This window comes from Anabrus simplex, chromosome 9 (genome assembly GCF_040414725.1).
Source record: "Anabrus simplex isolate iqAnaSimp1 chromosome 9, ASM4041472v1, whole genome shotgun sequence".
In the NCBI taxonomy this organism is placed as follows: Eukaryota; Metazoa; Arthropoda; class Insecta; order Orthoptera; family Tettigoniidae; genus Anabrus; species Anabrus simplex.
This window is the reverse complement of record NC_090273.1, coordinates 16,853,503-16,867,684: the sequence shown is the minus strand read 5'-3', so window position 1 is coordinate 16,867,684 and position 14,182 is coordinate 16,853,503. Positions and strand designations below refer to the sequence as shown.

General features: G+C 36.8%; 1 protein-coding gene across 1 annotated transcript in view; it reads right to left on the bottom strand.

Annotated features, from left to right (window-relative positions):
- Slh (sec1 family domain containing Slh) overlaps positions 1–14,182 on the bottom strand; it is a 77,550-nt gene that overhangs the window by 28,010 nt on the left and 35,358 nt on the right. Inside the window, exons 10-11 of the mRNA XM_067154000.2 lie at positions 6,055–6,239; positions 1,962–2,041 (exon numbers count right to left, since the gene is read on the bottom strand). Of these exons, the coding sequence (XP_067010101.1) occupies positions 1,962–2,041; positions 6,055–6,239 (265 nt within the window). The remainder of the gene's footprint in view (positions 1–1,961; positions 2,042–6,054; positions 6,240–14,182) is intronic.

Below are 14,182 nucleotides of genomic sequence, written 5' to 3'. Positions count from 1 at the left end.
CACCTGTTTTAGCCAAAACACTACTCATTTCATTTCCCCGTCCCCCTCCTAAGATTCTTTATTACTGTCCAAATAGGACTTGACCGAGCCTTTCCAGGTTGTTACAAAATCTTCCCATAACTTCTTATTGGATTCAACGATTATTTCATTTACATTTCATTTGCATTTACATACAATTTCCTGTCTGCATTAATCCTTGTGAGTCATTTTTGATATGCCTTCTTTTTATGTTTACAAGCTGCCCTCACTTCATTATTCCACCAAGATATTCACCTTTTTCCTATCTTTACACACAGTTGTTCCTAAGCTCATGAAAGAATTGTCTCATAGAAGTCCACCTTTTCAAATCACAAAGTGTACTGAAAAGGTGGACTTCAAATATCATAAAAAGAAAGAAAGGTTATTTATTTATTTACTTATTTATTTAAGTATTGATTAGGTGGAACCTTTCTTTCTTTTTATGATATTTGGTGGCTATCAATACGGAACAAAAATGAAATTTATAAATCAAGGTGGACTTCTACGTAGTTCAATAGTGCAATACGGACCCCAATACGAAGTTTACAACTTGCAGTTGTTCCTAGGCATTCTCCTGCTTGTTTCTACTACAGTATCCCCGTATGCCACTCATTCTCTTTCTGTATCCTGAACCTGCTTACTGTCTAGCGTAGTGTTTGGATACGAGCGAATGACATGGGTAGATATAGCAGTTGGATGAGCCAGGGCAAGAACTGTCTCAGTCTATTCACCATGTAAACGTGCAGATGAAGTTCACAAGTTTTATGAAGCACTGAGTGACATAGTCAGGGTCAACAGCAAGGATAGTGCTTAAGGCAATTTCAACGTGAGTTGGAAATACATATCCATGAACTTCTGATTTCCTCATCCTGGAGATTTTCTACTCTTATCCGCCTGCACACTGATTTCACTTTCCCTATCCTAGACCCACAGACACTTTCTGTAGTTCACTACAGATTAGGTGATCTATATCACTGAAAAACCACTGGAATACCCACACATTCCTAACAGATTCCCTGAATTAAAAGTTGGTTATTATATAAGTCTATTATGGATCTGGTGCCCCTACCCTCCCATGTGTAGTGGTGCTAATCCCATTCAAGCATTGAATGTCTAGTAAATGCCTTCTATTCCTATTTGCTTACATATCCTCCCCACATTTACCCATCACCTTCCCATATCCTTCTCTTTTATTTCCAACTCACAATGAAATCGCCTTAAGCACTATCCTTGCTGCTGACCCTGACTATCATGTCACTCAGTGCTTCATAAAACTTGTGAACTTCATCTGGATGTTTACATGGTGAATAGACAGACAGTTCTTGTCCTAGCTCATCCAACTGCTAAATCTACCCATATCATTTGCTCATTTACATTCCTAGCAGAAACTATGATGCGTGCGATAGTATTCCTGACGAAAAGTACTATCCAACCTTCTGCCCTTCCCTTTTTAACACCTGTTAAGAACACCTTATTATCTCCTCTCTCTTCCTCATTATCTTCCCTTGCCTGAATATCATTAAGTCCTAACATATCCTTTGCCGACTCAGCCAGTTCTACCTTTTTTTCCATAAGCCTGATTAATATAGTCAGCTCCCCATCAAATTATATTTTGTTCGCCAAGTTGTTTTGCAAGGAGTCGCTCATTTGACAAATGGCTTGTTTCAATATTCTGAGCTCGGTAAATTGTGTGAAGCATGACTCAGGATAAGTCCAAGTTGCCCACTTCTATTCCATAGCAGCTGGTATTCCGACTCTTAGGACCACTTAGTAGGCCACTCAGCCGCTGCCCCTGATTCACAAACTAGGATGTGACTATAGTAACCTACACCACGCATTACAGTTAAAAAATATCCAGTAACAATAATACACTTATTCTGCATTCAGACCCAAATTCTTCACTCATTTCCTCACACAAACAATAGCAATTAAATGTTACTTACTTCCACCTTTTGATGAAGGTTAAGGGCTGTAAGTCACACCCTGCATTCTGTAAAGCTGCTGCATACCTATCAAATTCTGCCTGAAATAAACAAGATGGGCTAATGAGATGAAAAACCTACAACTACAAACAAAGATGAGAAAATTCACTTGCAACAGACAGTTTACATTTTTCATGTTGCTAGCTTGCAGGTCTTAGTAATATTTAACTTATCTTGAACAGCATACACTGACTGCACTTCTAAATTTTTAAATTAAAAAGTTTTAAGAGTGACTTCATATGAAATAACATTGATTGCAGTAACAGCAATGATATTAACCACACTGTGATTTCTGCTGGAGACAGGGCAAGGTGGTACACTTGGAGATTACAGCAAATCTTTTTTTTTTGGTACACCAACAAAATATTAAGCTGAGAAAGATACTTTATAACCCATTTCTAGCCTTTTGCTCATCAAAAATTAGGTTTATTATTTCAATTTGCTTTACATATTACCAGAACAGATAGGTCTTATGGCAACGATGGGATAGGAAAGAGCTAAGAGTGCGAAGGAAGCGGTTGTAGCCCCAGAGCGGTTCAAATTACTATCTCCCGAATGGAAGCAGATAGCAACATGACCCAAACTGTGCAGCCATCCAAAATTATTTACCTTACATGAATCATAGCTATTTGCAGGTTCTCATGCAGACTTCAATTTATTAGTTACAGCTATTCATATGCTCTTATGCAAACTTTAATTTATAACATGAAAGATATTACTTTCTTTTCACACTCAAATATATCCAGGCAATGACGACTCTATATAGAATTCAGAATGGCTAGGTAAAAACAAAAAAAGAGCAAGGTTAGATTGGAATTTGATGTAACTATAAATTTTAAGACAAAAGCCACAGGACCTGCAAATTTACTGAGATCAGAAACACTGGAACCTGATCACAAAACATTGACAAATGTGAATTTTAAATTTTCATTATGCTACTGTGCACTGATTAGGAGGACAGTTCTAACAGTAAATTGTTGTCATAGTGTTTGGAACCTGAAATCTTTTGTTTTAGACCAGGACTCCCAGTACCAAGCATACAAACCATGAATCTTACTTTTAAATGTTATTTGGTACTTTGGTTGGTTTTCACAGTGCAGAAAATCCTGAGGCAGTCAGGGAAGTGCAACGCCTCAAGCCATTTACCAAATTTATATCAGTAAGGTAACTTCATGGGCCAAAAAGGTGCTGAGTAATACGGAAGGTATACCACTAGTTCAGAAAATGAAAATTTTTGTGGGTTAACAGCTTTTCCCGCCCACTGCCACTATTCATTTTTCATGTAACATCGCATACATCATTTTCAGGATTTTTAAAAATTCACTATTGCTTTTCTACCACTAAACAAATCTTCACAATCTGGCACTTCTAAATCACTTTTGATGATGATTATGATGTTTGTTGTTTAAAGGGGCCTAACAGCTAGATCATCGACCCCTAATTCTAAGAGGTGAACAAAATTAAAATTAAAACTTCAAAATTTATCCACTGACTACAATCTAAAGCGAATGATGATGAAAAACTGAACTTGAAACATAAACAATCAGTGGATCCAATTCACAAGGCCTGAATTACTGGGATGATGCATTATTATCTAAAGGGGTCCAAAATCCAGGTCGCCGGCCCCTCATAATGGTACTAATCACTGGGAGGTAGAACCATGGTGTTCCTCCATACTGGGACTAATCACAGGTAACGTAGACTCATGGTGTTACCAATCACAGGAAATGTAGACCTACTGTATGTCACACACAATGGCATCACTCACAGGTAACACAAAACCATGACGTTTCGCACATAAGGGTACTATTGCAAGTAATCAACTTCATTTTCCGTATCAACCAATCACAGGAAATGTAGACCTATTGTATGTCACACACAATGGCATCACTCACAGGTAACACAAAACCATGACGTTTCGCACATAAGGGTACTATTGCAAGTAATCAACTTCATTTTCAGTATCAAAATTTAATCACTAAATTTTACAATATTTAAAATTCTTCCACGGTTTTGATACTTTTTTTGCCTTTTGGAAAATTTATTTGTCAACAGTACATGTTTCGTTCCTTATTTAGGAACATCCTCAGCTGTTATTGTAGCTTAGGTGAATTGCTAAGATTTTAAACACTTTAATTTGCAGGTACATTGAATCACTTAAAAACTACTAAAAATACCAATTAAATTAAATGATATTAAAAACAATGTAGGGGTTAGTGTGTTAATGATATGAGAACGGATGATTACATAGTTGGTCAGCTTAAAAACTATGTCTATTCACTTGAATAGTTGTTAAAAATCTCATTTTGTTACATTAAAATGTCTGTTTGCGGTTAAAAGGGTCACAGTAGAATTGGAGTCTAAACAATAGCAAGAAATTGAAACAAAGCTCCCTTCACAAAAATTGATCAGCAATCAGCTTCAAAGTTCCACATTAGACTCAATCAAAGGCACCATAAGCAAACTCACAATATATAACAACTTACCTGGAAGGAACAGAAGATAAAACATTCAATAATTTGAACAGTGTTACGAAGTCAAACATTTTAAAACTTTTAACCGCAAACAGACATTTTAATGTAACAAAATGAGATTTTTAACAACTATTCAAATGAATAGACATAGTTTTTAAGCTGACCAACTATGTAATCATCCGTTCTCATATCATTAACACACTAACCCCTACATTGTTTTTAATATCATTTAATTTAATTGGTATTTTTAGTAGTTTTTAAGTGAATCAATGTACCTGCAAATTAACGTGTTTAAAATCTTAGCAATTCACCTAAGCTACAATAACAGCTGAGGATGTTCCTAAATAAGGAACGAAACATGTACTGTTGACAAATAAATTTGCCAAAAGGCAAAAAAGTATCAAAACGGTGGAAGAATTTTGAATATTGTAAAATTTAGTCATAAGGGTACTACTCGCAAGCAACGCAGACCCATGGTGCTCCGTACATAGCGGGACTAATCACGGGCGCCGGTATTCCCGTAGTGTCCCTCACTAAGTGGAACTAATCACAGGCAACGTATACTCATAGTGTTTCTCACATAGTGCTACTAATCATAGGCAATGTAGACCCACGGTGTGTGACGCATTATGGTAACAACCACAGGTAATACAAACCCATAGTATTCGTCATATAATGGAACTACTCTCAGGTAACGCACACCCATGGTTTTTGCACATAGTGGTACTTACCACGGGCGCCAGCCAAACCTGTGGTTTTTCTCACATAGCAGTACTAATCACAGGCAACGTACTCCCATGGTGTTTCTCGCAAAGTGGTACTACTCATAGGTAGTGCAGATCTATTCTGAACCCAGGGGAACCAACACATTCCAGCACAACATTACGGCACATGGACATTAGTTTGCGCAGCCGAATGCCTGCTCCCCCGCTTCAGTGGAACACACACGTTCGTAGACCCTACTAACCACAGAACTGTGGTGTTCCTCACATAAAGGCACAACTCATAGGTAAAGTAGACCCATGGTGTTCCTCACATGGTGGTGCTAACTGCAAGTAACGTCGACCCACGGTGTTCCTCACGTAACGGTACTAAGCACAAATAGTTTCATGGTTTTAATGTCATTATCCCTTGGTCGCCCCTTTTAGTCGCCTCTTACGACAGGCAGGGGATACCACAGGTGTATTCATGGTCTGCATCCCCCACCCACAGGGGGTAGGCTCACTTTTACTCTCACATCTGTTCAGAATTTCAGAAATATCACCACTTGCTAACAAGGGCCTTCTGCACAACATGATTTCTGCTAGTGGTCTCTGATGGAGGGACAAACAAGACAGAGATCCCTTACTCAGTGTTGAAAAGAGGGTGAACCAGACAAGATAACTAAACAGTTGTTCTTTTTGTGAAACAGTAATCCTTCCTCTTTCGAACAGCATATAACATGTCATGCAATATCTTGCCAGAACATTCGTGCTCAAATCTGATCAAGCTCCCCACAGCTGAATGCTGAGTGTTAGGTATATGCCAACAAGTTTCTGTAAAATAAGCCAAAATGCAGCCTTTTAAGCCGCCATACTCACCTCAGACATGGAGTGAGTACAAATGTAATAGATGATGAACAGTCTCATTTTGTCCTCAGATGTCCCTGCTTCAGGATCCGTGAGAAGTTCCATTATACTTCTGTCCAGAGTAGCTTTACTCATTACTTTCTCTTCGCATTCAAACAATGTATCCAGGCGGCGAGTCTTTATTGAATTCAGAATGGCTAAGAAGAAACAAAGCAAGGTTAGATTGGAGTTTAATGTACCTATAAATCTTAAGACATACGCTACAGGAACTACAAAATTACAGACATCTGAAACACTGAAACCTAAATCTTTATTTTCAAAACCTTTCTTGCTTTAGACCTGGACCTCCAGTACCAAGCATACACCATATTTCTCTGAATCCAAGAAGACGGTTTCTCAGAATTTCATGTGAAAAATCAAGGGTCGTCTTGCATCGGTGACCTAACAGTAATGAACACCAGTGGCAGCTACCACAGTAATATCGCTGCTTCCCTTCACACCCGCCCCCGCATGCGAACAAAACTTGTTGACTTTCAACGTCTGCATCTTTATTAAGCCTACAAGTCACTTGCCATGGCAGCCGGTTGCACAGCGAGCGCCTCCATGTAACGTCACTGGTTCTCGGAAAATAGTGAAGAGAGAATGACCTTTTACTAGCCTCCACAAAGCATTAATCCACAGAATGGCATCAAAACATTACTCTCTTGAGCCAACTGCAAGGTCAACCATAACGTACTTCCCACCCCAATTGCGCAGGAAATGTCATTCAAATTGGAATAGCAAGGATGAGACCCTTCGAATTCTTAGAAAGGCAATGATTACTCAGTGGCAGAGTTATAATGCATCTACTGTAGCTACGCTTAGTAAAAGCAACAGTTTTATAGACAGCAGAAATATTTCCGTTAATGTTAAGATTTAATTTCTATGGAACACTTTTCCGCCTTCTCAATACAAATTTGGTACCAGCTGAAACTGAAGAACTTGACGGCTAAAAATGGCTTGTATAGTCTGACGGGATTAAGAGGAGAAGGTCTTAGAACTATAGCGGTGTAAATAAGGATTTAAGGAAAGGAAAAGTTTGAAGAATGGAGCAGAAAGCATTTTAAATTTTAGTATATAGTGACTAACTTAATAGGTTTTATTCATTTTATGATTTAAAAATTATTCTATTTTTAAAGATTTTACTAAATGACATAAAAGTGTAAGTGAACAGTTTAGACACAAATATTTTAACGATTTCAAGATTTATGTATAGGCTAATTTGTTTTGTTGATGACCATATTGTACAAATGTATCAAGTCGAAGGATTTTCTTAGATGTTTTTCCACCGCTGAAGAAGAGAGCAGCAGCTCTCGAAACATGTACAGTAAATAATTATAATAAAATGTAAAGTATTGACAAGGCAGAAAAGTGTTTCATAGAAAGTCAATATGGACAAGATTGAACCAACATGGTTAAAATAATCAATTCCAAGTATTGTGAAGACACGTGGAACAGATATTGCTGGCAAATTTTAAACGGGCTCTCGTCGATACTATGATGCCAATTTTAAGTTAATGGTTATTCAACACGCGGAAATGAAGAATAATTGTGCAGCTGCGCAAAAGTACAGCGTAACTAAAGCCAATGTTTGGCGTTGGCATGAAGACAAAGATATTATTTAAATACTATTGTAATCGCAGTTCAATACGGACCTATCATAATGAAATTTATTTCTTTTAATTAAAAACAAAGATAGTCTAAAAATGCTTACTGTACAAGAAAGGCATTCAGCAGCTCGCAACAAGGACGCTTTAAAGAATTGTAAGGTGTGTGCGTGAAAAACACAAGGTCAGCATGGCCATAACACAATATGAAACACAAACGTGGGTTCACAAACAGGAATTCCCTGAACTTTCAAAGGCAGTATCAGATAGCTCTAATGAAAATGATTAGGATGTACATGATACTTGTGTGTGTGCTTATTTCTTCTCAAATATATGTATTTCTTATTTTTCTCAAATTAAGTAATATTGTTTATTCATGATGTGAAATTACATTTGAAATTTATTATAAATAAAATGATTTTACGAAGCAAATTTTAGGCCTGATTTAATCTTTTTGAAGAAAAAGGTGCAGGTCCTCTTGCATTAGGAGAAATACGGTAGATCATGCAATGCATTCTACACAAGAAACAAAATACTGATCTAAAAAAAAAAATTGTGACAAACACTGGAACGCGACTCTTCATTTCGAAACCCTGCTTTGGAGTGGGATTCCCAGTACCAAGCAAATACATAATGCAACACATTCTACACATGAAACTTAATACTGATTGCTTCAGAAAGAACTGACAATCACAGCTACTAATTGTGCTGATTACTACATCCAGTCTTGAATTCTCAGCCACTTCACTACCACTTTAATACCTGAATTCAGATTTTTACTGCTCCTTTTGCTCTTCTCCTACCTCTCGTCATTGCTTTTCTCCACGCTGATACTCGCTGCACATTCCACATTACCAATTTACTGTATCAAACTATTCTTTGACCTCTCTCATACTTTTTACAAACTACAATATTATCATCCCATAACACTGCTCATTCCTCTGCCTCCTGTCCTTATATCATCAACTATCACATTAACAAACAATAAAGGTGACAGTACACACTTGTATCTTGACGTAACTCATTGTTTCATTCCTCCAGCAGCTGGATGCTGTTGTACACGAGCCTCTTCCATTCACAGTTATTGGTCCATTAAAATCATGAAAGAAAATTTACACATTGCTTTTCAATGTCTTTGTTTTGTCGTTGGCATAGCTTCGGACAGTAAGCTGTTATTCGGACCTAAAGAATGTCAATCTTGTATTCTATGTTTTGAGGCTTGTTTTAATTTTAAAAACACGATTCCTTCCACCACTCGCCAGCTATCCCTAACATGGCATGATTAGAGCAACGTTAGCCATCACTTCTCCGAGTTCTTGTAAGGCCTTCACAGCTACTTGACATAATTGGTTGGAGCATTTAAATACTTCATTTTTTACAATATTTATTTCCTTTCCAAGCAGCAATAATAATAATAATAATAATAATAATAATAATAATAATAATAATAATAATAATAATAATAATAAATAATATTTTTTTTTGCAAGTGGCTTTACATCGCACCAACACAGATAGGTCTTATGGCGACGATGTGATAGGAAAGGGCTCAGAGTTGGAAGGAAGTGGCCGTGGCCGTGGCCGTAATTAACGTACAGACCCAGCATTTGCCTGGTGTGAAAATGGGAATCCATGGAAAACCATCTTCAGGGCTGCCAACAGTGGGATTCAAACCCACTATCTCCCAGATGCAAGCTCACAGCTGCACGCTCCTAACTGCACAGGCAACTTACCCAGTAATAATAATAATAATAATAATAAAACAACAATAATAATATTACCACTGATGCTTTCACTGCCTGTAATTGTAGACATGATATAGGCTTTTCGGTCTTATGCCGTTTCCAGGAAATGTAAAGAATTTCACCTTATTTTCTTGACATGACATAAGCCCAAAAAGCCGATATCACGTCTACAATAATATTATTATTGGTTTTTATGTCCCACGAACTAAATTTTTATGGTTTTTCGAGACACCAAGGTGTCGGAATTTTGTCTCACAGGAGTTCTTTTACACGCCAGTAAATCTACCGACATGAGGCAGATGTATTTGAGTACCTTCAAATACCACCGAACTGAACCAGGACCAAACATGCCAAGTCGGGCTTACGAAGGTCAGCGCTCTACCGCCCAAGCTACACAGCCCAGCTCCGGTGGTGGTGGTGGTGGTGGTGGTGTTGTTGTTCATTATCAAAGATCTGACTTTCCAGTAGAGTTTGCTGAAAACTAAATTTTGGGCAGAGGACCTCATCTGTTATGAATTAGTGCTTGCTTGCTGGATTGATAAATTCTTGTTCTTCTTAACATGCAAGGCAGCTGTGTCCTGTCCTGAGGCTAAAATCTGCTACGGCTTTCTTCCTTGGTTTTCCTTTGTTTTCTTCCCACTTTTCATGTACATTCCTTCACTTTTCTGTGTCAGACAATACTGCTTTCTTGTAAGTCATTGTTGCCTTTTAAACCAAAAGAATTTCAGTGAACGTATTTGAGGTAGTATATAGCCTATGTCGGTGTCATTCCTAGCCAATGAAGTCGCTATTTCATTTCCAACATGAAAGGGAATCCTCTGAAATGCAACAGTTTTTCCAAGAACCATTAGGTGTTCAAGAGTCTTTTTATTGGTATAATAATAATAATCTTATGGCCTCAGCTACCGTTTGCAGACATTTCGAATTGACGCCATCTGGCTGTCTGCTCGTCAATTTCGACGTTCCGGTTTACTCTGTCTGCCATCTAGCGGACCTAGAGTAAACCGGATCTCTCTTGGGCGTCTATGGCTGAGATTTAATTAATTTTGTCGGGTAAATACCAAATGTATCACCAGAGATCTTTTACATGCCGACATCGTACGACATGGAGTGTCGAATGGACTTTTTTCCGCCCTTCAAAAATCCGACTACCTCTGCCGGGTTTGAACCCGCTATCTTGGGATCCGGTATGATTCTTCCTTTTAGTATTTTCCAATATTTTGCAAACATGGGATATAACAGAGCTTTCTCTGTAATTATCTACTTTCTCATTCTTCTAAAAAAAAAAAAACCACCTTTCCAAACACTGCTAAGTAGTCAGAATGAAACAGTTCCTTAGCAATTTTATTAAATTGCTAATATAAATAACTGACACTTCAGTTATCAAAAATATTTGAAAACTTGCTTAGAAATCACAAGACCTGACATAAATAATGATTATAATGACACATACATTACCTTGCTCCTTGGAATTCCCTTTACCTTACAGAATAATTTACGGGTGTTCTGTGATTTGCAGCCCCACTGTCTAGGAGTGGAAAACTTGCCTCTTACCCAGTGGTCCTGGATTCAATTCCTGGTCAGGCGAGGGATTTTTACCTGGATCTGACGGCTGGTTTGAGCAACATGAACAATTGAGGAGCTATCTAGCGAGATAGTGGACGAAGTCTAGAAAGCCAAGAGTAATTGCAGAATGAATTTGGTAGCACTGACCAACATTCAGTAGGTGTTTCAGATGAGCAACGGTCACTTGTGTACCATTTCATTGCCCGATTTGCGTCATGAGCGGGAGTTACATCCCTAATACTTGCCATGCATCGCGATAAAAATGACGGAGGTTATATAATGAAAGAGTATATTCTAGAGAGAAAATGCAGATATAACCAGTCAAGTAGGCCATGAGTTAATATTGCGACGATCGGACCTAAGGAATCCAAATGGCCGTGAGTAAAAGAATCAGACTGTTGTCCTGAGTAAAAAAAAAAAAAAAAAAAAAAAAAGACGACACTTTAAAAAAAAATCGTATTGATCATCGGAACGAAACTGTAAGCTAGAATTGGTATTCAAGAAAAGAAGAGGTTGAAATCGGAGAAGAGAACTGCTAGTATTATAATTACAGTGGTATATAAACCATAAATACGAATTAAAAGCATCGGGCGTGAAAGAAGTGAAAGGAAAGAGGAAGACATCGCCCCGTAATAGTTGCCAATACGAACTCATAGCTGAAATCTTAAAAAAAAAAAAACCAGAGATCGGCAGGTTATTGTTCACGCTAGCGACAAGCAAGAAATACGTAAAGTACTGCACTAAATATTGCATCTGGACGAGTATTTTACTAGGGAGATAAAATATATTCAAAATTATTTATTTCCTGTCTGGAGAATGCATCTAATGCTATCCTTCATTATGTTTCCATTGCATGTAATCGACGGAGATATTATGGCCGAGTAAACCAGAAGAATGGGGTCACAATCCGGTGGGAGCCCTTGCCAGCTGTCATCATCCACACCTGAGGCCAGTCACCAGTAACCAACGATGACGTGAACCGCAACTCGAGTCGGGAGCCAAAGGAGATCCAGAATGAAGACCATCCCAGTCGAATAGCGAAAGCAATATAAGTCAAGTTCCATACATTTATTTTTTGTAGTTAAGCTACTTATATTTGGATGAACGATAGTAAATGACTACTTTAATATATGATTGTAGTATGGTTAATGCTTAATTCTTCAAGATAAAAGTTCCATGAATAGTGTCATTAAAAAGGAATCCGTATAACTTCTTTAGAATATGGAGTTAGGTAGTCTTTGACATCTCAAATCTACACTCAATGAGTAGGAATGCTTGTTTATTTTATGTGATTCTGAAGATTTATGCCTTTCATTGTGTAATTCAACTCCAGTGCAATGCAGAATGGTGTAAGACCGTCTTCTAGATTAATAGAACTCAATTTAACGATAACTTGACACCAAAAGTAAGTAAGTAAGTAGAACCTGAAATATTAACACATGCGTTCTTTTGCTGGGGATATGTGATTGCTTGTGTTACGGAATACTGCAAACCCATGATGTGTGATGAGATTATGTGAATGGAATACACGTATACTGCGCCACATGTAAAGCAACGAATGATTTTGTTATAGGGAATCGTTGTTATGATCGATGATTTTAAGGGATTATAGGCTAAAATAATGGATATACGGATGTGTATAAGTAATGAGGAATTGTTATAGATAGAATGCGTATTTGGTGAAATACGACTACATTTGAGCAGTCGGTAATATTTAAGCAACAGAATGCTAATGTTAGGTTATAGTTGGTGTTTTCGTCATGTGAATTAAGTAGTGGTATACGAGATCGGGTTATGTGGCACATGCATACAATTGTAAGAGGTTAATGAACTTACAGGTTACTTGTGGTGTACGGTCATCGAAAATTATATCCTAAAACAAGGCATTTACGATTGAAAATTAACATTTTTTTTTAAGAATCTCACATAATAAGCAAATCCCAAGTTGATTTCCTGTCAAGCGCATGTTTGGAGGGAGGAAACGTCTTCATGACTTAAATGACCACTGCCCGTAAACAGATAAATTTCCGATACCATTTTCTGTCTTAATTTCGCGGAAAGATGATTGTTTATGAAGGGAAGTATGGCATTCCTAGATGTTTGACTGGCTTGTTTGCACATGTGTGTTATGGTAGGCTATTCCTACTTATATATATATATTAGGAAGCTATATGACTAAATTAGTTTACCTAGTATAAATAATATTTTATTTTCGGTTTTATTTGAGTCGGTATATAGCTGAATGGTAATTTTTGAACCATATTTATGGAACTTACTTATGTTGTTATCGTTATTACACGATGAAGACTTGAGAAAACAAAGAAAGCAAAGATAATACATATGAATTTCGTACGGATATTCAATGAAATTTACATGATACCTCAATAATGTTTAATTGATATTTGAGTGATACTTAAATAATGTTCTTGATATTTCAACACTATTTGAAGGATATCCCAAGGTATTTTAGTCATTAAAATGACGTTTCAATGAATTTTAAAGAATATTTCAACACTATTTCAAGGATATTCCAAGGTATTTTAGTCATTACAATGACGTTTCAATGAATTTTAAAGAATATTTCATCACTATGTCAAGGATATCCCAAGGTATTTTAGTCATTACAATGACGTTTCAATGAATTTTAAAGAATATTTCATCACTATTTCAAGGATATTCCAAGGTATTTTAGTCATTACAATGACGTTTCAATGAATTTTAAGGAATAATTCAACGTTATTCCAATGATATTCAAAGATATGTCAACCATTTCAACGACATCTCGACAATGTTTAGGGGATATTTTAAGAAGATTTCAATAATATTTCAATGAATTAATGATATTTCAAAAATATTGAAACGATATTTAAATGTTATTTTCGACGATATTTTTATAATATTTTAAGAAAATATCAATTGTATTTCAATTTGGAATTGGAATTCCTAAGAATATAACTGAACATGTAAATGTAATCATACTTCATTCCAAGTACAATGGACTTCAAATAAAATAGGAGATAAGGATTTTAACCGGAATTCTTGCTATTTATTCATTTCATTATCGGAAGAGATATTAGATGGAGTACTTATAAATAATCAATGGATAAATTCTAAGATCTATTTTATTATTGGCTACAATTAATCGGAAGTGGTTTTGCGGACGGACTTGGGGAAGAGGCTGTGC